This window comes from Vicia villosa, linkage group LG3, assembly GCF_029867415.1.
Source record: "Vicia villosa cultivar HV-30 ecotype Madison, WI linkage group LG3, Vvil1.0, whole genome shotgun sequence".
In the NCBI taxonomy this organism is placed as follows: Eukaryota; Viridiplantae; Streptophyta; class Magnoliopsida; order Fabales; family Fabaceae; genus Vicia; species Vicia villosa.
This window is the reverse complement of record NC_081182.1, coordinates 1,593,954-1,619,657: the sequence shown is the minus strand read 5'-3', so window position 1 is coordinate 1,619,657 and position 25,704 is coordinate 1,593,954. Positions and strand designations below refer to the sequence as shown.

Below are 25,704 nucleotides of genomic sequence, written 5' to 3'. Positions count from 1 at the left end.
CCATTGTATATGTCTAATTGATAATCAGCAACTAATCAACGAGAAGTGGAAGAGTTAAAAATATAATGTATGATTTTATAAAAAATACTATGATTTTTTAAAATAATAATAATAATAATAATAATAATAATAATAAAGGGGCGGGTTCGAGGTGGGTACTACACTCTCCATTACCCGCCCCGTTCCCATATTTAAAAATCGGAGAAAATCAAATCTCGAATTCAAACCCAGTCAAAGCGGGTTTTCTCCATCAATTTCAAGGTGAGTTCGGGCGGGTACCCGCGAGTATGAGTTATATACTTATATTGCCATGTCTATGGATTGGATCGTGAAGTTAGTGGAATGAAGTATCCGAGGACTATAGAAATTAGTTAATATATAATATATATATAAAAAATATAATATTAAAAAGATAAAAATAAAAGTAAAAAAAAAACATAAAATTTAATGTTAAAAAAATAATTTTTATAACAATAATTTTTAGATAAATAATATAGGAAATAGTTAGTGGGAAAATGTTATTAAATAAATGTAATTAAATAAAAATGATTAAAAATAACAAATAAATATTATTAAATAAAATTACTCAATTATCCTTAATTTTGACGCCAAAATAAACTTCAATAACTTAACGACTTTAATTAATAAGATTATTATTAAGTAGAGGAATTAGGAAAGGGTGGGTCCCCATGTGCCTTCTTTTATGTTGTTTTTTTTCTTTTTTATATTATATTAGTATACTTAATTTTTATTGATTTTATGTTTACATATTTTAATTAGTAGTTTTTTTAATTGATTGAATTTTGTGTTTTTTTGATAAGTTGTTTATTTGTTAGAGTTTATCATTAATGGAGTCTGTGTTATGAACGCATAAGTCAATTATTTGGTTGGTCGTTTGATTAATTTTTTATTGTTCATGTCACCATGTGTAAACAATTGCATCTGACTTTTGACACAAGTTCAATTTCACCGCATGTACGTAGATCTTCAGTTTGTAATTGCTGATGCACCTCCTTGTATTGTATGTTATTTTTCTTTTTGCATAGCGGGCCTAGAGCCCATTTAGGGTTTACTATTTCAAACGATGTATTGATAGTGTGCCCCTTTCCCTTTTATCACTTGTATTTTACTTTTCTGTATCTCTTGTAACCCTCCAATGTAAATATCACGAACATAATGAATTGGGGTTTAGGGTTTCCATTGAGGCTCGGGTATTTTATGCATGTATGCACCTATTATTGCTTGAATGTTTGTTTAAGATTAATCAAATATTAGATCATCGAACAAATAAAATCAACTTATCTTAAGAATAAAGTGCTTGATCAATATCAAGTAGTTTTCAAAATGTGGCACTAACTCGCACTCGATTCAATCATGTCATTGTGTCGCCATTCAAAAATCTTTTTCAAACTTGAGCCAATTTCTCAATCCAAAAAATCTATGTCAATACCAAGTGATTTTCAAAGCTTTTTCATAATCAAATGCTTAAAATCATGATAAGTAAATGAATCTTGATTTATCTCACCATTTTCATAAAAACTTTTGTGGTTGTTGCCAGTTAAAATCAACCTCCAAACTCATCAAATTTCTTTTTTCGCATGTGTGCGACTTCAAGCCATTTCATAAAAGAGAGACACTTTGTTGAGTGTCTCCCACTAAAATCAACCAACTAACAAACATTTGCCATCAAGAACTACGTAAGTTGTGACTATCCCATAACACTTGGGGAATAAGTAGACACAAGATGTGATGTCTTGGCGAGCCCAATAATAAAAAATCCAAAAACCCTTTTCTTTCTTTCTCCTCACGTAAGTAGAGAATCACAAGTAAACATCATGCTAACATCCGATCACAAGATTAACTAAATGGGTATCATTGAAATACCTTCCCCGTGCATAACCGACTCCAGAACCCTAATTTGGTTGCGATGACCATCTTATCTATTTTCTTTCTTTGTGGATTTTATCGATATTTTCTCTTTCATTTTGGAATAAATAAAATCGGTGACGACTCTGTTGTATTTTGAGCATGCGAATGCTCGAGTACTTTTTCGCGCTGCGACACCATGAACCAAATGAGACGTCTTCATTAGAAAATTTGTGTAAAATCGGCCTACAATCAATAATAAGAATATTATTTACTATGTCAGATTCATAAAGACTCCTGCTGTATGAGAAATGGTATACATACTGGTTAATAGAAATAATCCTTAAAGATTGCATATATCTACTCAGTCGTGTGCGAGAAGTATTTGTTTCTCTCTTCTCCAAACTTCCAAAACCCAGGTTCATCGTTCTTGACATCCATATATAATGGATTAACAAAGCCAAAAAATGGATTAACATTAAACCAAAATACTTTTTTTGGTCTTATCCCCCCGTTCTATGGAAAGAGGGCCGAGATAATCGGGAATTTAGTATACATACTTTTGAGATAGAAAAAGTCCAGATTTCATGCACCTAATGTAGACCCTAGGTTTTATACAATGATGAGCAAGGGTTACTGCTAGGATACCCAAAGATCAACAAAGAACAACAAATTTAATTTTTGCAGAAATAGGACAATGAAAAGTGGTAAAGATTTAAAGGATGAAATTGCAAGGAAACAAAGTAGAAAAGATAGTCTCCGTCTTTGCAGAGAGCTCATGATACCCTTTCACGTGTTGCTATAAGATAATGTAAACAAAATATTAATGTCCTACCAAATCGTTCTTATTTTTTCAGACACAAAAATCTGATAGGTGAGTGAACAATATTCATTATGAGTCATATATACTATGATTTCCTTCACTCAAATTTTTGATTTGGGTGATGCATCAAGAAACATACAACTCTCAAATCATGGGTCAAAATGTGTATCCGACCCATGACGTCCAAACTATGGGATTCAACAAAAGTTTGAACCTCTCTCACTAATCATAGAAAGATTCAAGTCATCTTGTTCGAAATTCGCTATACCTTTTATCTTGTCCATTAATTTGGTTAAGAAAAAAATTACTCTTGGAACCTTTTTTCCAACTCATCCCAAATGTGAATGATACCACTTGGCAAATCATGAAGCAAATCTTTCACTTATCTATTTAATATGTAAGTCAATAGACTCGATTTCTTTTGATCTTCTGTGATTTCAAATGAGTAATAAAATGAACAAATTTCATAAAAATCTATTCAATTGTTCTTTGAAATTTAGAAATGACTCTTCATCTGTCTGTAGTATTTATTTTCTTTTGACTTAAAGACAATGGTAAATTTTACCAATTGAATAAAAACTCTTCAACTTTAAAACGAGAAACAACCCAAATCAAGCTCTTTCGCATAATTATCATTTTTTTTAATATCTTTAGTTGGGGATTTGAATCTGGCACTATTCCTTGTATGCATGGATCAGCTTTCCAACTCTTAAAATTGAGAATATTATAGGTTTGTGAATGAATTAAAAATAAAGCACGTGACATGAACAACAATTAGTGTTGGAAGAAAGGCCAACAAAATGATTCAAAAATCAATTAAAATATTTGTTGGCACAGCAACATAACGCGGTTTCTGTCCATCCATGTTTAAAAAACTGGCTTATTTGATCTCCAAATAAATTATTTGTGACTTAAATCTTAAGGATTTAGTTTCATGAATCAAAAATGTCTACAATTATTATTTTGTTTTTTTTGGAAATCTTGGAATAAATGTAGTATTTACAATTACATCTAATATTAATTCATTCAATTGATGTGCCAGCTGCCTTGTAAGTTGGAACTCTATAATGCCAATATAAAATTGCAAGATTCATTATTATCATTTTGGTACATGATTATTGATTAATTATTTAGTCTTATTAGTTGATAATTGTATCATAGTGGCACTTGAGTAATTTAAATTTGAAACAAGGCCATAATACTAATTATCTTACTATAAAAGAGGTGTTACTAAAGTTTGAGCATTGAACCAAAATCTTGCACTATAGCTTCCTATTACTAAGTACTATTTCTCTAGTGTTTTTGATCTATTAAGGTTCAAATGGGTATAACAGAAGCATGTTCCAAATTCATGGTTGAGTTTTTACAAGCATTCAAAAACTCACCACCAAGCTCAATGCCTCATCATGATCAAGAGAATATTCTCAAGCTCGACGAAAGGATGGTTCGAGCTCTCGTTACCGTCTTTGGAATGGAAGCAAATGGAAGAATCAAGAAGGAAAATGCTAGGCAAGTTGTGGAAAAGCTTGGTTTGATCTATGGTTGTGATCAGAAGGATAACAAGGTCTTTCAAGACGACGGCGAAGAAGATGAAGAAGTGGTTGTAGAAGAAGTACTTGGTGAATTGGAGGATATGTCATCTAAGAGAAGTGAGTTGTTGGTTGAAGCTTTCAAGATATTTGATGAGGATGGTGATGGATATATAGATGCAATGGAGTTGAAGAGAGTGCTTGATTGTTTGGGTTTGGATAAAGGTTGGGATATGAACACAATTGAAAGGATGGTTAAGGTTGTGGATTTGAATTTTGATGGAAAAGTTGATTTTGGTGAGTTTGAATTGATGATGGGATAGTACTACCTGTTTGTTCATTCATTGATTTTAGAATAATGTAATGATCATTATTGAGATATGATTGTGTATTATTAAATAAATCAATAATTTGATTTTGCTTAGTTTACTATCAGAAAAATGCACAAAGTAATCAATAAGTCCTTTTTATACAAAACGTAATACAAAATGTAAACACACTATTTTTGAATATATACTCCCTGTCGTCTTATCTATAAGAAAAAAAAATCTACTTTTTATCTATATTGAATAACTAATGTATCTGGACGATCAGATATATTGGTTATCAAAAAGTTAACGTTTTCTTATAAATAGACATAGAAGGGAGCATAATTACCATTACCTGAGTAAGGCATCAACTTACTATACTAATCAAATACAGAGATAATATAGAGTTGATCTAGTGATCAAGAAAAATTCTTAGGGCCAGGTAGTAGTTACGCAACTCATAGAATTGCTCAAGACTCCATTGTCAATGTAGTCGTTGTAGTTACTCATGTCCAAGTTTCCCAGAAGATTTGTATTATGTTCACCAACTGTGACACCACCGTAGGAGGCACCATTTCCCTGCTGGACATTTATGGTTGGTGAAACATGTGGCGCACGGCGCAAAGATGTCACATTGAGTTGCGGCAGTGTGCTTATTTGACATTGATTCTGAAAAAACTGATTGTTTAATGATGTGGTGAAAGAGCTTCTAGTGACCATATCCTCAGCTAACTTCACCTAGTAATAGAAAATTATATGTAAATTAATTTCTTGGGTCATTCATTGATATTTAAATTTTGAATGCTAAATTATAGAATAAGCAAACTCCTATACAATCTACATACCTTAGCTCTTAAAGCTTCTACATCTGATTTTAGCACTCTGTTATTTGTATCAGCCTCATGAAATTGTTGGCTAGTATTTGTAAACTGTTTGTATAGGGTTGCATTTTCCAGTTTCAGTTTTTCAACCTGAGAATTCAAAATTCAAATGAGAGGAAAAAAAAACATCACTACTTAAGATTATGCATCTCATAAAATGAATTAGTTACCTGAGACTCGAGTTCAGACAAATGAGCTTGTTTTCTGCGCCTCGATCGTCTGGCCGACTCGCGATTGGAGACCTTTCTGAAACGATATAATAATAATTGATTTAATTTGAAAACCATGCATGTTTAAATATTTGATAATTTGAGAGACAAGAGAATGATATATTATTACCTTCGAAGGCGTTTGATATCGAGTGGATTAGTGCTTTGTTCACAAGGGCCTAGTTCATCATCTTCATCAGAAGGATCAGAGGAACCACTTGTTGTTCCTTTGGTATGAGTCTCTCTGCTGGTTGGTTTATTGGCTGAAACTGGGCTTCCAACTGCACAATATGTAAATATAAATTAATTAGCTACGATGATTTTTTGTGTAATAATAGAAGCATATTTACATAATTAAATTAGCATACCAGTGCCATAAAGGGATGATTGAGAATCAATAGTTGCAGTGATGGTGGAATGTTTGGGAGTGGGGTTTTGAGAATCTGTAACTCCACCACAAGTTGAAAATGAAGTTACCACATCCTGCAATGCATTTATTAAACTAAAATAAGTTCTTTTGGAAGGCTATACTAATAATAATAGTTTGAAAACGGGTCCACGCAGATAGTGGCCATAACTTTTTGAAAAAGAAGGATGGTAGATTCCATGTATTCAAATTTGTGCATGTTAGTTTTTTTAAAAACAATAATTTTAAAAATAATAAGGATATGATTGGATTGATGGAACACGACGGATCAATCAATCGGTTCGACTTTACTTTTTTCTTCAAAAATTATTAATTTATCAATATTAATAATTTATTTAAATTAATACATAAATATAAATAAATATTACTAGCTTTATAGTTATTTAGTTGAACTATCTCATCCACATATCATTTTGAGTTTACTCTTTTTTTAACTGCTTTAAGTAAATATTAACCTTCAAGAAAAAAGTTATATTTATTTTAACCTTAGAGAATATGTAACTTTTTCTAACTCTACCTAATCAATTTTGATTTAGACTTTTTAAAATAATTTGTTATTGATAAAAGCTCATTAACCACTTCAACCAAATTACTTTCACTTATTCAAAACTTACCAAACAAATTTAATTAATATAGCTGACCTAAAAATTCCAAATTGAGTTACATCAAATTTATGAGGTCGTTTTTGTAACCAAAAAAAAAACGGTCATGGGCCAACTCAAGGCCCAATAGATCTTTATTAATTTCTACAAGTTTACTTATGTTTTTTAAAATTGTCAAAATTGTACCTAATTTTGTAATACTTAATTATTATATTGATAACAAAATGTTGAACTTAATAAATTAATCCCTATTTTTAATTAAAAAAAGTTATCATTTATTTGTAATTTTCAAAATCGGTAAAACATTAATTGTTACGTATTAATAATACAACAACAATATAATGTAAACTGTTTTCTGTGATTCGAACCCACCATCTCTAATTAAGTTGAAAGAGATTCTTTATCATCTTATTCAAGGCATCTTAGATATAATTTTGGTTACACATACTTTCATTATGTTTTTATTAGACTTTCAGTTTCTTAATTTTTTTATAGTTAATTTAATAAATTCTTCTATTCATTTTAAGGAGAAAAAAAACTCTAAATCAATAAAAACATTTGATTTTTGCTATATTCCATTGAGGCGTCCAAACTCAACTAGGTCAATAATTAACAAAGAACATGTTAATTTGGCTTAACAATATTTTCGTTTTACAAAAATTATGATTTTCCCTCCCTTTTGCTTACTTTAAGGTAAATTTTTTTTTTGATATCCATGAGTTTTTGTTGAGTATCAGTATTTTTAGTGTTAATTGGTTTAAATTTTAAGTTTTTTTTTAAAATAAAATAAAACAAAAAATAACGTAGTATTGAATACTATTATTTGATTGGATAAGAGTACCGGTATCCAACTAAATTCAAGAGTACCGGAATGTTCATCTAATTTTAAATCCACGTGCAACGTGGCGGCACAATTTATATAGGAAAAATATAAAATATAAAATTAAATCAAGAAGAACAAAATTTTAAATTAAAATTTTTAGGGAAACATTATGAATATTTACACTGAATTTTAAACAGGTACATAAATGAAATTATATTACATCTGAAATTTTGGAATAATCTATGATACTCAACATCCATGTTTCCGCAACATAAATTCTTACTCAATTGAATTACTAATAAAGTTATGGGCACTATTGTGACTATTCTAAAAAAAAATAAAAAATTCTACAATCAACTTATAAAAATAACATATGGTACTCTATCTAAAATCTAAATACTTTTCAATCTCTATCTTTTACTAACGTGAAATTTTGAGATTTTCTCAATATACTCATAGATTTGTAAGAATTTTGCACAAGTATTTTTTTCAAAAGGATTGAATCTATTATTGCTTAAATACTACTCCTAGTTTTATTTATAAAAGAAATAAAATTTACTAATTAAGCAATACATCTAGTCTATATTGTCTAAATAAAGTCTATATTGTCTAAATAAATTAATTATGCAATATATCTAAAAATAAAATTAATTATGAATTTTTTCCACAAATTTTTTTTCAAGTGCAGAATTTGGGTGGTGTAACTGTATGAAGGTCAGACTCCAAAAGAGAACAAAACCAAAAAGGCCCACACTCCAGAGCCCTGCTCTGTGTTCACACTAGTTACTCACACTCACTCACAGTACACATCACCACGCATGCACCCCCACTAACACTTCCATAAATTTTCCATTTCCACTCTTCTTAACCCTCAACAATATCTCCACAACCACTTTTCTTTCTCTCAAACACACAAAATCAAAATTTCCAATACTCTTTCTCAAAAACATATAAATCATTTCCAAAATTAAATTTATTATACGAAAAATCGTCACTTATATTAATTCTATCATTTTAAGATGTAAAGTTTGTTATTGTTATTGTTATATCCGATTAAGGAAGCTTGAGCGAACCGCACATACTGCATGGCATGGTGCCACGTCATCCATAAATCTCGATGACGTGGCAAAATATTGTTTCAGTTTCAGAGTCCATAAACAAAAAATTGATCAGAGAAGAGAAAGAGATGGAAGAGTTACCGGTAAAAGAGTTTGGAAAGCGGCGGTCATCAACGCCTCCGTATCGGCAAGACTCGGACACCGAGGTTCGTAATCGAGATTGAGAAACTCGTCGAGATCGGATTCTGTTGCCGCCATAACGTCGCCGGAGAATAGAGAGAGGAAAGGTTAACTGTTGTAAGAATAGAGAAAGTGGGAAAAGGGAGTGAGGTTAGGAGCTTCAGGGGTATAAATAGAATTTTAGAATGCGAGCGTGCACACGTGTACGTGCAGTGGTTTTTTAATTTTTATTTTCTGAGAAAATGAAATTAAAATGGGAAAGTGGGCGGCACATGAAGTTAAAAAATGCCAGAAATTTTGTTTGTGATTTGAAATTACGAAAGTAGTCTAATCAGAGGGTATTAATTACGAGATGGACCCATGATGAGGTCACGGGATTTCGAGGTGAATTCACCTGGACCGTATATCATCGAATTCGAATCTAAATGTGAAGCGCTTCTTGAGTGACTGATACTAAAGTTTTAATTTCAAACCGTAAAAATTGAATAATTCAATTTTTTTTTAATGAAAAATTGAACCGAATATACTCTTCTTCATGCACAAGTGGAAAAACGAAGTATAAAAAAGATTATGACTTTTGACAGTTAGTTCATAACTTTGAAGTTTTTTAGCATTAGTCTCCAGCATTACCAATCATTGATTGAGTTAGTATTTGTTGGTGAAAATCAGAATAAAATGTAGTACAGCTTTGAAAAAACCTTTAAAAATGGGAATCACAAACGTGCTGCGTCGCGGTATAATAGCCGCTGCCTTAGAAGCGATTTCGTCTAGACCATCGGAGCTCAGTCAGATCGGCGTCGCCCCCCAAGGTTATCACAGCGTCCTCCGATCGCGGGTTCTCTCTCGCCAACGAAGGACTGGAATCAATCGGTATACTCAAAACTAGTTTTTCAAAAGAAAAAGAAGAAGCTTTCTGTTTTTTGTTATTTTTCAACCAGATGAAAAAATATCAGTATTTAAAGAAGAACAGTATGTTAAATTCACAGCACTAACTCCACCTCATAAAATGTGGGATACCAGCTGAAAATATGGAGCAGTTGCAACGTTCCAGCTAAAATTTAGGGCTATTGCAAATTACTAGGAAATAGTCAAAAGTAATTTAAATTTTAAATTAAAACAGAATGCAGTAATTAGTTCTAATCACACGTGGGATAGAAAAAGCTACTGTTCACTCACAATCCCCCAGAGAACAGTAATAAATTTTCAAAAGATATAGTTTTTTTTTTTAAACTAGTTCTGAGCATATGTAAGGTTTAAAGCTTAAGTACAGGTGCCTTACGACTTGACCCGGTACATAGTGAAATCAAGTGAATCTTTCACGAGGAGAGTGAACAAATCTGGAACTCTCTTGTTTAAGAATCGTTTTCAATAACACACTTCTTACCTAAAATCCTGTTGATTCCTCAACAACTTCTCAAAAGATAGCCAAGTCTTCCTTGGGATGCTAAAGAGTGTAATAGAAAGTTTGCTCGAATACTTTCATAGAAGGAGGCTAGCTCTTCACACTCCTGTAGGTGACTACATCAAGTCCTGTCTCAAAAGGACCACCCTATATGGGTTATGAAGTCATTAAGAGTTAGATAACTCAACCTCTCAAATCACCGGTGAGCTCATTAAGTCCGTCTTAAAGGACCACCCATATCATGGGCTATGAGTTCATTAAGAGCTAATGCTCATCCTCTAAAGTACACTCGTCATAGAATGGGATGTAGTGTACCATCATATGAGTCTTTTCAAGGCTTTGTTTGACCACAGTGTGGATCCACCTAGAATTCCTCATCTCACGGGTTTTAGTCTCATTCCCTTCGACGTGTCAAGAACTAATTTTCTGTTCAGTCCCTTAGTTAAAGGATCTGCAATGTTCCTCTCTGATCTCACATACTCTAAGCTAAGTACTCCATTCGTGATTAGTTGTCTCATAGACGCATGCCTGATCCGAATGTGTCTCTTCTTGCCATTATAGGCATTGCTGTTTGCTATGCAAATTGCAGCTTGTGAGTCACAATGTAGAGAGATAGGGGGAGCTGGGTGCCCCCACAACGGTAAATCAGCCAATAAACTTCTTAACCACTCGGCCTCTTGACTTCCTAGATCTAGAGCTATAAACTCAGACTCCATAGTAGATCTAGCTATACAAGTCTGTTTAGAAGACTTCCAAGAAATAGCACCACCACATAATGTAAACACATATCCACTAGTGGAGTTAACTTCTTTATCATCGGTAACCCAATTTGCATCACAATATCCCTCTAACACTTTAGGATAACCAACATAGTGTAAACCCCAATCCATGGTGCCCTTTAGATATCTCAACAATCTATTAAGTGCACCCCAATGATCTTTACTAGGGTTATGAGTGTACCGACTAAGTCTGCTAACAGCATAAGCAATATCAGGCCGAGTACAGTTCATCAAAAACATCAAACTTCCAATTACTTTAGCATACTCATTTTGTGAAACACTGTCACCTCGGTTTTTCTTTAATTGCATGCTAGAGTCAAACGGAGTTCTAACGGGCACCACATCAAATTGATTAAATTTCTTTAATACTTTCTCCACATAATGAGGCTGAGACAGAATGAAGCCATTTTCAATTCTAGTTACTTTAACCCCTAGAATCACATCAGCCTCACCTAAGTCTTTCATATCAAATTTAGAGGATAAAAATAGTTTGGTCGAGTTTATAGCATTGATATGTGTTCCGAAGATTAGCATGTCATCGACATATAGACATATAATCACACAATCAGAACCAAAAAAATTTGAGTAAACACATGCATCAGATCCATTGACCTTAAATCCAAAGCTTATAATAGTTTTATGAAACTTATCATACCATTGCTTTGGCGCTTGCTTTAAACCATAGAGTGACTTCTTGAGTCTGCACACCTTGTTCTCCTGTCCTGGACTCATGCACCCTGGAGGTTGTTCCATATAAATCTCTTCATTAAAATCGCCATTTAAAAATGCAGTTTTGACATCCATATGATGTACTAATAACTTGTAGCTAGAAGCTAAAGAAAACAATGCACGTATGGTTGAAATCTTAGTTACCGGAGAATAAGTGTCAAAGAAGTCAATCCCATATTTTTGGGTGAAACCTTTAATAACTAGTCTCGCTTTATACCTTTCAATAGAACCATCCGTTCTAAGTTTCCTCTTAAAGATCCACTTACATCCAATGGCCTTGTTTCCCTTAGGTAAATTGTTAAGTGCCAAAATGTAGTTATTTTGTAATTGTAAATAGTGGCACTTATCGATACTTTTTGTTAATAACGTTTGAATAATACCCCGTTTTGTGCATAAATACGTATACTTTGTGAATAGATATATTTTCATACACTTTTATACTTTTTGATAGTTTGCTACTCTTTTTGTAGGTATTCTTGCGTATTTGGAGCATGAGCAATAAAGTGTTGAAGACACAGCTTCAAACGCGCGATTTTGAGCGGCAGAATCAATTCATCCGGTGGTTAAGGCTCAAAATGAGGAGGATAAAAATCATCAATTGGACTTCCATTTATTCATTATTAGATAGGAAATTGAATAAGCTTTCCAACGCTTCGAACCGGGCGCAAATCGGAGTTACGGTTCTCAAGTTACGCCATTTTTACTAAAAGTTGTTTTTTCAATTCAGCAGGTTGGGCGCGATGCGCGCTCCTGCGCGCTCCTGCGCGCGACGCGCGCTGTACCAGATCCAAAATTGCATAAATAGGCGGAAATCAGATTTTTTAGGTTATGTTTTGGGTATTTTTGAACCCCAACTCATCCTAGGTCATTTTTGGGTGGATTTAGCTTGGAAACACCATTGGAGCTTGAAATCGGATGATCTGGAGTCGAAGCTTCTTTGCTCGTGATTGACACCGCGAAAGATTTGGTTTTCTTCTTCTTCTCTTCTCTTTGTATTTCTCTTTTGGTGAGTTTGTATGTAATCACTCTAAACCCATGGATGTTTGTTACTCTTTGTACTAGTTGTATAATATATTTGCTTTACAAATCTTAATGGGTGTTTCCTTGATCTTTTTGCTTAAATGTTTTGGATTTGTGTTGTTGTAGAAATAGACATCACAAATCTTGATTAGGGGGATATCTGTTAGCTTTTGATTCTAGACATAGGATTGGGGTTAACATCCACTTAATATCTGAGTTTAATGCTTCTGTGTTGTTCGATCGGTTGAGACATCGTCGAAAGAGCAATATAGTTGAATTTCCGTCGGTGTTGCAGAAATGGACATTAATGTGAGGGATATGTGGTGATTCTGATGAGTATTGTAGATTGAGTACGGCGGAGTGATAAATCTAAGTTTGTGAGGAGTGGTTTAGATTCAAACCAGATAAGCTATTCTCTATCAAGAATGAATTTAGTTTATGTTCAAATGTTATATTTTCCTTGTTTACTTAAAATCCATTTTAACCTAAACTAAAGAACTAAGAATCCGTCGAACGGCAGTTCAGTAGCACTAATCTCTGTGGACACGATAAATTCCCGGATAAATATTTCCAAAACTTTTGTTGCTTTCCGCTTTACCGCTCCAACAAAATGGCGCCGTTGTCGGGGATTGGTGTTTTTATTGAATTCGCATTGCGATAGTTTCTTTGTTTTTGAGTTTTGTGAATATCGTATATTTGTGAATTTCCTTATACTTGTATACTTTTATATAGTGGATTGTATAGATACATGTTCTAATTTTGTTTGGTGGACTTATTAAACAAGTTGAACTCAGATAGTTCTTTAATTTCCAATCTTCACTTTTCAACTTGTTTAGTTAATTTCACCAAACTTTTGTAAAAATTGTGTTTTTTCTTATCGTTACTTGTTTGTTAATACACGTTGTTTACGTATTGTTGTATATTCTCTTGTTTCGTAATGTTTGTTCGTGTGTGGTTAAGACACTTTCTTTAGGTTCACGTAGGGGCGAAAGCGTTGGCGTGTCGTGGAGGAAGCTACTACCCGAGCACAATAAAGGCGTCGAGCTTACGACGTAAAACAAGCGCTTGTTGGGAGGCACCCCAACGGTTTTGACTTTTGTAAATTCTATTAGTTGTGTAAAATGAGATGTGTAGGTGTTAAGTGGAGGCTACACCAGTTGTGCAGTCTTCTGGACTAGTTTTTGCTTTTCTGGTGTAGCGCGTGTCGCGCGCAAAGAGGGCGCGTCGCGCGGCCTGGGAGCTGAAGAGCTTGGTTTGGCAGAACATAGGGCGCGTCGCGCGGTCTTGAGGGTGCATCGCGCGCTGTGTTGCTTTTGTCAACTTAATTCTTTTTAATGGTTCACTTGGCTAGCCTTTTTCCCACTTACACCAAGGCTTTATAGTATAGTATTTTATAGTTTTATTTTTAATTCTTTTGTTTGTGTTTAGATTCAAATTTTTGCCCGATCGCTTGGAGTCGCATTTGGTAATTCTTCGATTTTGATTGATTCAACAAGCCGGTTGTGCGGTAATGATTGATCGAATTTGTACGTTGCAAGGTACTCGTTTATCGCTTTCTATAGCATAGCATGTTTAGGAGACTTTTCATTTGTACAATTTTCATACTATTCATTCTTTTTGCATAACTTGCTCATGACTTGAATCACAATTAGTTTCCCCTTTTTACCATAAATGTGAGGTGGCTTTCCATTGTGTATATATGTGAGTGACCGACATTTCTTGTTTTAACTGGATATTATTATGTTTAATCTTTCGTCTGTATCGATTTTGTGAATGCACGAAAGTGATCAAGGCACTTGTTTGATTTTGAGCACAACTACCATAAGCCAAATGTCATTTTACCTTGTGAGTGTGTGACCATTCGTACCCCCTTTGAGCCTTTTTGTCATTGTCCATTTTGTTTTTGAACTTGAGACATAGTTCACCCTTTTTGATGGATTTTGATTATCTTTGTTTTCTTGACCTTAACTATGATGTTTAGTTGGATTTTTACCTTGCCTTAGAAAGTAGGGAGTATTCACTTTATGTTATGGTTGAATTCAAGTTGGGGAGAAGGTGTTTGCCTCTTTATGTTGTGATTGATGTGAGGTTAAGAAAAGAAAAAGAAAAAGAAAAAAAAAAGTGAGAAAGAAAGAAAAGAAAAAGAAAAAAAAAAGTGAGAAAGAAAGAAAAGAAAAAGAAAAAAAAAAGTGAGAAAGAAAGAAAAGAAAAAGAAAGAAAAAAAGAGAAAAGCTTGAAAAAGAAAAGAACAAAAAGAGTTTTGAATAAGAGTGTGCTAATAAGTTTTGTGTTTGGTGTGAAACATGTGATGAAGAAGAAGTTTGATTGAAAATTCATTGTTTGAAACCTTGTGGATTGATCACTCCCTTAGGTTTAGGCAAGTTTTTTGTTTCGATTAGCTTTAGGACTTATCACTTGTTTGTTAACTGAGCCACATTACAACCTTGAAAGCCCTTGTGATTCGTGTCGTTGCATTTTCAATACTATTTTTAGATGAACGCATAATTTTGTCTTTTGTTTGCAAGATTGTTGGATGAGTGTTCAAAGTCCTCACCTTTCGGTGTTTTTCATCTACCGATGAGTTTTTGCTAGGCGTGATTCATGATTGAGCTTGTTTTGTTTTAGAATGTTTTGTATGATTTTTGTACTTAGGATTCGTTTCGTTTTCATGTTGTCGTTGTAGGATTGTGGTAAGTGTTTACTTTGTTCGTACGTTTTTGTTTGAACCGTACAATTGTTTCGTTTTTATAAATCTTGTTGATTCTTGATTCTTTGGATTTTTACTTTTGATTCTTTGAGTGTTTGGCCTTGTTTGAGGACAAACAAATTCAAGTTGGGGAGAGTTGTTAAGTGCCAAAATGTAGTTATTTTGTGATTGTAAATAGTGGCACTTATCGATACTTTTTGTTAATAACGTTTGAATAATACCCCGTTTTGTGCATAAATACGTATACTTTGTGAATAGATATATTTTCATACACTTTTATACTTTTTGATAGTTTGCTACTCTTTTTGTAGGTATTCTTGCGTATTTGGAGCATGAGCAATAAAGTGTTGAAGACACAGCTTCAAACGCGCGATTTTGAGCGGCAGAATCAATTCATCCGGTGGTTAAGGCTCAAAATGAGGAGGATAAAAATCATCAATTGGACTGCCATTTATTCATTATTAGATAGGAAATTGAATAAGCTTTCCAATGCTTCGAACCGGGCGTAAATCGGAGTTACGGTTCTCAAGTTACGCCATTTTTACTAAAAGCTGTTTTTTCAATTCAGCAGGTTGGGCGCGATGCGCGCTCCTGCGCGCGACGCGCGCTGTACCAGATCCAAAATTGCATAAATAGGCGGAAATCAGATTTTTTAGGTTATGTTTTGGGTATTTTTGAACCCCAACTCATCCTAGGTCATTTTTGGGTGGATTTAGCTTGGAAACACCATTGGAGCTTGCAATCGGATGATCTGGAGTCGAAGCTTCTTTGCTCGTGATTGACACCGCGAAAGATTTGGTTTTCTTCTTCTTCTCTTCTCTTTGTATTTCTCTTTTGGTGAGTTTGTATGTAAATACTCTAAACCCATGGATGTTTGTTACTCTTTGTACTAGTTGTATAATATATTTGCTTTACAAATCTTAATGGGTGTTTCCTTGATCTTTTTGCTTAAATGTTTTGGATTTGTGTTGTTGTAGAAATAGACATCACAAATCTTGATTAGGGGGATATCTGTTAGCTTTTGATTCTAGACATAGGATTGGGGTTAACATCCACTTAATATCTGAGTTTAATGCTTCTGTGTTGTTCGATCGGTTGAGACATCGTCGAAAGAGCAATATAGTTGAATTTCCGCCGGTGTTGCAGAAATGGACATTAATGTGAGGGATATGTGGTGATTCTGATGAGTATTGTAGATTGAGTACGGCGGAGTGATAAATCTAAGTTTGTGAGGAGTGGTTTAGATTCAAACCAGATAAGCTATTCTCTATCAAGAATGAATTTAGTTTATGTTCAAATGTTATATTTTCCTTGTTTACTTAAAATCCATTTTAACCTAAACTAAAGAACTAAGAATCCGTCGAACGGCAGTTCAGTAGCACTAATCTCTGTGGACACGATAAATTCCCGGATAAATATTTCCAAAACTTTTGTTGCTTGCCGCTTTACCGCTCCAACATAAATCAACTAGCTCCCACGTGTGATTAGACATGATAGATTCTAATTCACTTTTAATTGCATCTTTCCAAAAACTAGCATCCAATGATATTACAGCTTCCTCATATGTCTTAGGGTCATCCTCTAGCATGTGCACACTAATGAATGTATCATTCAATTCATTAAGATCATGGAGTTCAATCAAGAATGCAGTCACAAAATCAGGACCAAAGCTAGTTTTTCATTTCTGTCTCTTACTCTTCCTAGGTTCAGTTTCATGAATAGGCATGGGAGGTAAAGTCTTCGACGAAGATGCAACACTATTGGCCATAGAATCAACATTCATGTCATATTTCTTTAAAGGAAAAATATGCTCAAAGAATTCTGCATCTCGATATTCACACAATGAACGATCACTCAAAACCATAAATCGATAAGCTACACTATTCTTAGCATAACCAATGAACACAACATCAAACGTCTTAGATCCGATCGCATCAACCTTAAAAGCAGGCAGTCCTACCTTAGCTAGACACCCCCACACTTTAAGAAATTTAAGATTAGGCACATGCCCTCTCCATAATTCATAAGGTGTTTTGTTTAGTTTTTTGTGTGGAACTCTGTTGAGAATATGATTGGCAGTTAATACAGCTTCACCCCACATGTTGTCGGATAAACCAGAACTCGAAAGTAACGCATTCATCATTTCTTTCAAAGTTCTGTTTTTCCTTTCAGCTATACCATTCTGTTGTGGGCTGTATGGAGCTGTAAATTCATGAATTATGCCATTGTTCTCACAAAATTCCTTCCAAGAATTGGTAACGTACTCACCACCTCTATCAGATCTAATCCTTTTGATTTTTCGGTTCAATTGGTTCTCTACTTCTGCCTTATAAGTGTAAAACACATATTCAGCTTCATCTTTGGATCTCAATAAATACAATTTGGTGTATCTAGAATGGTCATCAACAAAAGTGATATAATACCTTTTACCACCTCTACTTTCTGAGTTGCGAAATTCTGCTAGGTCCGAATGGACTAATTCTAACAACTCGGTTGTCCTTTCATTTACAGAATTAAATGGCTTTATCTTGAATTTAGCCTCGACGCATACACTACATTTTTCATGGCGGCCATCTTTTGCTAAATTCGTAATTAAACCCATTGCATGCAAACGATTGACAGATTTAACATTTAAATGTCCAAGTCTAGCATGCCATAAATCCATAGTCTCAGTGATATAAGCAGAAGAAACAATGTTCTTATTTTCAATCAAAGTCTCAAGAAGATACAAACAACCAGACCTATAGCCTTTCCCTACGAATTCACCATTCTTAGATAAGACTATTTTACCAGACTCAATCACTTGTTTTATGCCAGCAATTTCAAGTAAAGCAGAAGAAATTAAATTCCTACGCAGAGAAGGTACGTATAAAACATTCTGCAGTGTAAGAGACTTCCATGAAGTGAGCTTCAGGGACACCTTCCCATTTCCTAGCACCTTAGATACGCTTGAATTTCCCATATAGACTTGATCTATTTCAGTAGCTCCTTGAAATTCAGCAAATAGTTCCCTGTCAGCACAGAAATGCTTAGTTGCTCCAGTGTCAATCAACCATTCAACCTTCTCGGCTACATGGTTAATTTCTGCGGTTGTGATCATGGAAACCAGGTCGTCAGACGCTTCAACAATGTTGACTTGATGTTTGGTTTGATCTCCCTTAGGCTTAATTGCATTTTTATGGTTGTCAGCTCGATTGTAGCATTGATAGGCACGATGTCCCATCTTGCCACATACGAAATAGCCTAGCTTGTTGTTCTGGAACTTCCCTTTCATCTTAAAATTTGGAGCTCTTTTGTTTTGCACCTTGTCTTTCTTGAAATTTGCCTTTTTGTCCTTCTTCTTGAACCTGTCAACATTTTCAGAAGACTCCACAAGATTAGCCTTAACTAAATTATTAGAAACTTTAGGAACAGGATTATCTTTGAGGCGATTCGCCTCTCCAATCTTCATGTGGTTAACTAGTTCAAGAAGAGTTAAATCTTTCTTCTTGTGCTTCAGTTGGTTGCGGTAGTTGGACCAGGAATCAGGAAGCTTCTCGATCAAAAAGTTGGCCTGGAGGACTTCACACATCTTCATCCCTTCAGCCAAGATGTCTGCCACTAAATTCTCGTACTCATGAACTTGATCCATGATTGGTTTGTCGTCCACCATCTTGAATTGCATAAATTTTCCGCAAACATACTTTTTCTTCCCAACATCATCAGTTGAATACTTAGCCTCTAAGAGTTCCCATATCACCTTTGCAGATTTATGGGCAGCAAGCAAGTCGAAGATCGGGTTGGTAACATGGCTGAGCATATGACCACGAACCGTCTTGTTGTCAGATTCATACTCCTTCATGGTTGCATCATCTGCGAAGACGGGTGTTGCGCCAGCAGACAGAGTACCATCCGTTCCAGGAGCATTCGGAACGATGGAACCAGCGGCAACTGGAGGTTGTTGAAGGAGAACATAGTCGACCTCCAGTTGCTCAAAGAAAATCAGCATCTTCTGAGACCACCTCTTGTAATTCGTCCCGTCAAGAGGTTCGAGTTTTGACAGATCCAACATCGGCTTGAAGTACATCGCCATTCTGATTTTAAAGAAAAAATCGCTTCTAAATTGTTGGTGAAAATCAGAATAAAATGTAGTACAGCTTTGAAAAAACATTTAAAAACGGGAATCACAAACGTGCTGCGTCGCGGTATAATAGCCGCTGCCTTAGAAGCGATTTCGCCTAGACCACCGGAGCTCAGTCAGATCGGCGTCGCCCCCCCAAGGTTACCACAGCGTCCTCCGATCGCGGGCTCTCGCCAACGAAGGACTGGAATCAATCGGTATACTCAGAACTAGTTTTTCAAAAGAAAAAGAAGAAGCTTTTTGTTTTTTGTTATTTTTCAACCAGATGGAAAAATATCAGTATTTAAAGAAGAACAGTATGTTAAATTCACAACACTAACTCCACCTCATAAAACGTGGGATACCAGCTGAAAATATGGAGCAATTGCAACCTTCCAGCTAAAATTTAGGGCTATTGCAAACTACTAGGAAATAGTCAAAAGTAATTTAAATTTTAAATTAAAACAAAATGCAGTAATTAGTTCTAATCACACGTGGGATAGAAAACGTTACTGTTCACTCACAGTATTTGAATTTGTTTCTATTGATTAACACGACGAAGTTGTTGATGTGTGTAACATCAAGAAGTTGTAGATGGTTTAAGATTTAAGTATGTAGGTAGTATAGACATGCCAAATAAATTAGCCCTTCGGGCGAAGATTAATTACTAGTCCCGACTGAGTTTGAGAGCGGGAGCGAAGCTGGGTTTGAAAGGCGGGGACCGAGTTGGATATGCTTAAACCCACCTCAATCTGCCCTGATGTCATGTCTAAAGTAGAATTAGGGGCGAAAATGAGTCTGGAAGATGGGAACGGAACTGGATATGTTTAAATCCACCTCAAACTGCCTTGTTATCATGTCTAAATTATTATTATTTTTCTTATACTATATGTGGATTTGAACTTTGATGGAAAAGTTGATTTTGGTGAGTTTGAATTGATGATGGGGTAGTACTATTAGTTTGTTCATTTCATTGATTTTAGAATAATATAATCATCATTATTGAGCTCTAATTGTGTACTATTAAATAAATTAATAATTTGATTTTGATGAGTTTTCTATCAGAATAATGCACAAAGTAATCAATAAGTTCTTTTTATACAAAAGGAAATACAAAATATAAACACACTATATATTGATCATATCGTTTTATTTATAAAAAAAGTTTACATTTCAGATACATTGAATAACTAATGTTTAGGCGACCAAATCTATTGGTTATTCAAAGAATCAAAAAGTAAATATTTTTTTATAAATAGAAGGAGAAGAGAGTATAATTACTTCAGCAAGGCATCAACTTAATCTACTAATCAAATACAATAAATATGAGATGATATAAAGTTGATCTAGTGATCAAGAAAAAATGCCCTTAGGGCCAGGTAGTAGTTACACAACTCATAGCATTGCTTAAGACTCCATTGTCAATGATGTCATTGTAATTACTCATGTCCAAGTTTCCAAACCCAAGAAGATTTGAATAGTGTTCATCGGCCGCGACGCCACCATACGAAGCACCATTTCCCTGTTGGACATTGATGGTTGGTGAAACATGTGGCACGCGGCGCAAAGATGGCACATTGAGTTGCGGCGGTGTGCTTATTTGACATTGATTCGGAAAAAACTGATTGTTTAATGATGGGGTGAAAGAACTTCTAGTGACCATATCCTCAGCTAACTTCACCTAGTAATAGAAAATTATATGTAAATTAAATTTTGTATGCTACATTATAGAAAAAGCAAATTCCTCTACAAACCTTAGCTCTTAAAGCTTCAACATCTGATTTTAGCACTCTGTTATTTATATCAGCCTCATGAAAATGTTGGCTAGCATTTGTAAACTGTTTGTATAGGGTTACCTTTTCCAGTTTCAGTTTTTCAACCTGAGAATTCCAAATTAAAAATTCAAATGAGAAAAAATAAAACATCACTACTTAAGATTATGCATTTCATAAAACGAATTAGTTACCTGAGACTCAAGTTCAGACAAATGAGCTTGTTTTCTTTGCCTTGATCTTTTGGCTGATTCGCGATTAGAATCCATTCTGAAGCGATAACATGATAATTGATTTGATTTGAAAAGCATGGATGTTTATTTTGAGAGACAATAGAATGATAAATTATTACCTCCGAATGCGTTTGATATCACGTGGATTAGTGCTTTGTTCATCATCTTCATCAGAAGGATCAGATGAGCCACTTGTTGTCCCTTTGGTATGGTTCTCTCTGCTGGTTGGTTTATTGGCTGAAACTGGGCTTCCAACTACACAATATGTTAATATAGATTAGTTAATTAACTATGATGCTCTTCTGCTATAATACAAAGATAATTACATAATTAGCATACCAGTGCCATAAAGGGATGATTGAGAATCAATAGTAGCACTGATGGTGGAATGTTTGGGAGTAAGGTTTTGAGAGTCTCCAACTCCACCACAAGTTGAAAATGAAGCTACCACATCCTGCAGTGCATTTATCAAAGGTTGAATAATTCATAGAATTTGGTACAACATAAAAAGTGACAATAATACTTTGAAAACGTGTCCACGCAGATTTTGGCAATAATATAAGGATATAAAGTGTAAAATAACCCTTTATCCCGTGATTACTTTTTCAAAAAGGAGGGTAGATTCGATACATTCAATTTTCAATGTTTGAATTCAATTTTAGGTGAGTTAAAAGTTTTTTAAAATACACAAAATAGATTTTCTTATGTTTATTTTTTTTATTAAAATTTATTTTACATCTAAAACAAATTCTAAATTAAAATTAAAATTAAGATTAAGATTTCTAGGACGATAAGTATAGTTTTTAAAAAAAAAAATCATTCTTCCATCTAAAAAGGTTGTGGCGCATTTTGTTGTATGCCTAGGTAACCTAATCCTGTAGTACTTAATTATATTGATAACAAAGATGTAAAACTTAAAAATTTATCCTTTTTTTATTACTTATCACTTTTGTAATAAAATAAATGATCATTTATTTGTAATTTTCAAAAATAAATATAACATTAATTGTTATGTTATTACTAATATTCTTGAATATTTATTACAGAAAATAATAATAATAGTAATAATAATAAATAATTTCATTTTTACTACTAACCTAATGACCAATCCATATAAGAAAATAAAATAATAAATAACTAGTAGTATTATGGATTATAATAACAAGAACTTCTAAGAGAAATACATGATATTATAGAAAGAAAAAAACCATTAAAAATTAATAAAATTTATTGACTTTATGTGGTTTTATTAATAAAAAATATCTTAATTTTTATTAATAAAAATTAATAAAATTTATTAAAAATATATTTTATTTTCATTAGACTTTCAATTTTTTAGATTTTTTAGTTTAATACTTTGGAAAAATTAAATGTATTTGAATGATTAATGAATCAGATACATTTGAATAAATCTAAAAAGTAAATTTTTTCTTATGATAAATACTAGAGGGAGTATAGTAATTTCTTTGATATCTATGAGTTTTAGTTGAATAAAATAAATAAAATAAAATTGATGTAATATCAAATAATATTTTTTTTAATTAAATAAAAGATGTTTATCCAACTAAATTTAAAGGTATGGGGTACTGAAATGTTTAATTTAATAAAATAGATAGATTATTTACAATTGAAAGGTTGGTTAAGGTTGTGATTTGAACTTTGATGGAAAAAGTTGATTTTGGTCATCAGTTTGTTCATTAATTGATTTTAGAATAATGTAATGATCATTATTGAACTCTAATTGTGTTCCATTAAATAAATCAATAATTTGATTTTAGTGAGTTTACTATCAGAAAGTCTCAATAGCTTTGATAATTTATCGGGTTTAGTAGTGTAAACCGCTAATTTGATTTAATTTTTTTAAGAGAAAAAACTCTAAATCAATAAAAACATTTGATTATTGCTATATATTTTAAGGTATTCAAACTCAACAAAGTCAATAAAGAACATGTTAACCTAATAATATTTTGGTTATGAAAAAAATTATGATGTTACCCCTCTTTTGCTATCTTTTTTAAAATCCACGCGCAGGGTGGTTGCGGCACAACTTACAGTATATAGGAAAAATATAAAATGCTAAATTATTCAATTTATTAAAAATAAAAAATTTCCACAGTTTTTCAAGTATAAAATCTGGGTGGTGTAACTGTATAAAGGTCAGACTCCAAAAGGGAACAAAAACAAAAAAGACCCACACTCCAAAGCCCTGCGTTCACACTAGTTACTCACCCTCACACAAATAACAACAATAAAGCAATCCACATCACGACGCATGCACCCCCACTAATTTTAAGTCTTTCATACATTTTTCATTTCAACTCTTCTTAACCCTCACAAATATTTCCACAAGCAATTTTCTTCCTCTCAATTCTCAAAACACACAGAATCAAAATTTCCAATACTTCCATTTCTCAAACATATAAATTATTTTCAAAATTAGTTTTAATTCATTTTAAGATGTAAAGTTTGTTATTGCTATTTCCGACTAACGAAGCTTGACCGAACCGCACAAGCTGCATGGCATGATGCGGCAAAATATTCATTTCAGTTTCAGAATTGAGAAACAAAATTGATCAGAGAAGAGAAAGAGAGAGAAGAGTTACCGGTAAAAGAGTTTGGAAAGCGGCGTTCATGAACGCCTCCGTATCGGCAAGACTCGGATACCGAAGTTCGTAATCGAGATTGAGAAACTCGTCGAGATCCAATTCCGTTGCTGCCATAACGTCGCCGGAGAATAGAGATAGAAAAGGTTAACTGTAGGAAGAATAGAGAAAGTGGGAAAAGGGAGTGAGGTTAGGAGCTTCAGGGGTATAAATAGAATTTTAGAATGCGAGCGTGCACACGTGTACGTGCCATGCTTTTTTTTATTTTATTTTCTGATAAATAAATGAAATTAAAATGAGAAAGTGGGCGGCACATGAAGTTAAAAAAATGGCAGAAATTGTGTTGATGATTTGAAATTACGAAATTAGTCTAGTCAGTGGAATTAATTACGAGTGGACCCATGATGAGATCACGGGATTCACCTGGACCGTCTATCACCGAACCTGTGAGATGTGAAGCGCTTCCCAACTGACACATACTGAAGTTTTAATTTCAAACCGTAGAAAATAAATACCTTTAAATCCATTTTTAATGAATAATTTTTTTTTAATTTATAAACTTATATCACAATAAAAAATTTGTTTAATAAAATTTTTTTCATCACAAATTTATAATTTATTTAAAAATGTATATATTTTTTCATATGCTATCTTAAATAGAATTTTAATTTATAGTTTAATGGTTATTTTTATTCATATTATTTTAATTAAAATTTATTATTATCTTTCATAATTTATTTTAATTTAAAATAAAACAATTATATATTAATTTATTTTATGTCATTTTAATTTAACAATTAATTAAATTATTAATTTTACAAAACATTTCAATTAACTAATTTATAAATGATCCATCATTAATTAAAAATTATAAACTATCAATTATTAATTATAAATTATAAGTTATCAATTATTGACTTTTCACACTTAATTCATACTAGTTCTAGTTCATAACTTGAAGGAAATTTCGCATTAGTCTATACTCTCTAGCATTACCAATCATTGATTAAGTTAGTATTTGAATTTGTTTCTATCAATTAACATCAGGAAGTTGCTGATGTGTAAGGTTTTGTGCTTCGTTGTTACAAAACGGGATCAATCTGTTGACAAGAGTAGAAGAATATTGTGAGTATATGGTTTTAGTTTTAAGTATGGATGAAATATTATAATGATTTTATTTTTTAAAATTATAAGTAAATCTTTTTATGTGCCACATGGTATGTTTTATTTCTATTTTATATTTTGTTTAGTTCGTAGCATCTTATTTAAGTAAAACATCATCTTTTAAGTAATAATAACTGTGTCGACCGCTAACACAAACAACACACATACTAAGATACTAATAGTCTATGCGAATTAAAAATCACAAAAATTTAACGGCCCTTTCATGTCTAATCAACCTAAACCGCAATGAGCAAGTTCTAAGAAACATAGCAACACATCAGCTACGGGATATTAAATAACATAGAACCACAGAACCACTTATGTGGTGTCAAAAATATAATAAAGCAAATTAAAACAAAAATGGTGAAGAGTCTAATGCAAAGTAAATAGATACATACATAAACACAACTCAACAAATCTAACACGGATTCTAAAATTAAATTGCAAAATACTATATGTAAAAGGAAGCAAGTATTCTAAACAAAACATA

General features: G+C 33.1%; 3 protein-coding genes across 3 annotated transcripts; 1 reads left to right on the top strand and 2 right to left on the bottom strand.

Annotated features, from left to right (window-relative positions):
* Window positions 1-3,926: 3,926 nt before the first annotated feature.
* On the top strand, window positions 3,927-4,732 carry LOC131660035 (calmodulin-like protein 6). The gene has a single exon (XM_058929149.1). The coding sequence runs from the start codon at window positions 4,011-4,013 to the stop codon at window positions 4,539-4,541; it is 531 nt and encodes a 176-aa protein (XP_058785132.1). The 5' UTR covers window positions 3,927-4,010; the 3' UTR covers window positions 4,542-4,732.
* Window positions 4,669-8,863, bottom strand: LOC131660034 (bZIP transcription factor RISBZ4-like). The gene is made up of 6 exons (XM_058929148.1): window positions 8,668-8,863; window positions 5,985-6,099; window positions 5,747-5,897; window positions 5,578-5,653; window positions 5,372-5,497; window positions 4,669-5,264 (listed from the first exon to the last, which is right to left on the bottom strand). Exons 1-6 carry the CDS (start codon window positions 8,782-8,784, stop codon window positions 4,959-4,961), a joined length of 891 nt encoding a protein of 296 aa, XP_058785131.1. The 5' UTR covers window positions 8,785-8,863; the 3' UTR covers window positions 4,669-4,958.
* An 11,658-nt stretch (window positions 8,864-20,521) lies between these two features.
* Window positions 20,522-24,288, bottom strand: LOC131660033 (basic leucine zipper 9-like). Its single transcript, XM_058929147.1, has 6 exons — window positions 24,051-24,288; window positions 21,787-21,901; window positions 21,567-21,702; window positions 21,409-21,484; window positions 21,197-21,322; window positions 20,522-21,123 (listed from the first exon to the last, which is right to left on the bottom strand). The coding sequence occupies exons 1-6, from the start codon at window positions 24,165-24,167 to the stop codon at window positions 20,812-20,814; spliced, it is 882 nt and encodes a 293-aa protein (XP_058785130.1). The 5' UTR covers window positions 24,168-24,288; the 3' UTR covers window positions 20,522-20,811.
* Between the last annotated feature and the right edge of the window lie 1,416 nt (window positions 24,289-25,704).

Bases quoted from the DNA above. Each gene is read 5' to 3' on its own strand.
- LOC131660035 (XM_058929149.1), top strand. From the start codon at position 4,011: ATGGGTATAACAGAAGCATGTTCCAAATTCATGGTTGAGTTTTTACAA.
- LOC131660033 (XM_058929147.1), bottom strand. From the start codon at position 24,167: ATGGCAGCAACGGAATTGGATCTCGACGAGTTTCTCAATCTCGATTAC. The intron at 21,902-24,050 runs GTAACTCTTCTC...AATGCACTGCAG, and splicing joins CTTTCCAAACTCTTTTACCG to GATGTGGTAGCTTCATTTTC. The intron at 21,124-21,196 runs GTTTGTAGAGGA...TTCTATTACTAG, and splicing joins TTGAAGCTTTAAGAGCTAAG to GTGAAGTTAGCTGAGGATAT.
- LOC131660034 (XM_058929148.1), bottom strand. From the start codon at position 8,784: ATGGCGGCAACAGAATCCGATCTCGACGAGTTTCTCAATCTCGATTAC. The intron at 5,654-5,746 runs GTAATAATATAT...ATATCGTTTCAG, and splicing joins GATATCAAACGCCTTCGAAG to AAAGGTCTCCAATCGCGAGT. The intron at 5,498-5,577 runs GTAACTAATTCA...TTGAATTCTCAG, and splicing joins TGTCTGAACTCGAGTCTCAG to GTTGAAAAACTGAAACTGGA.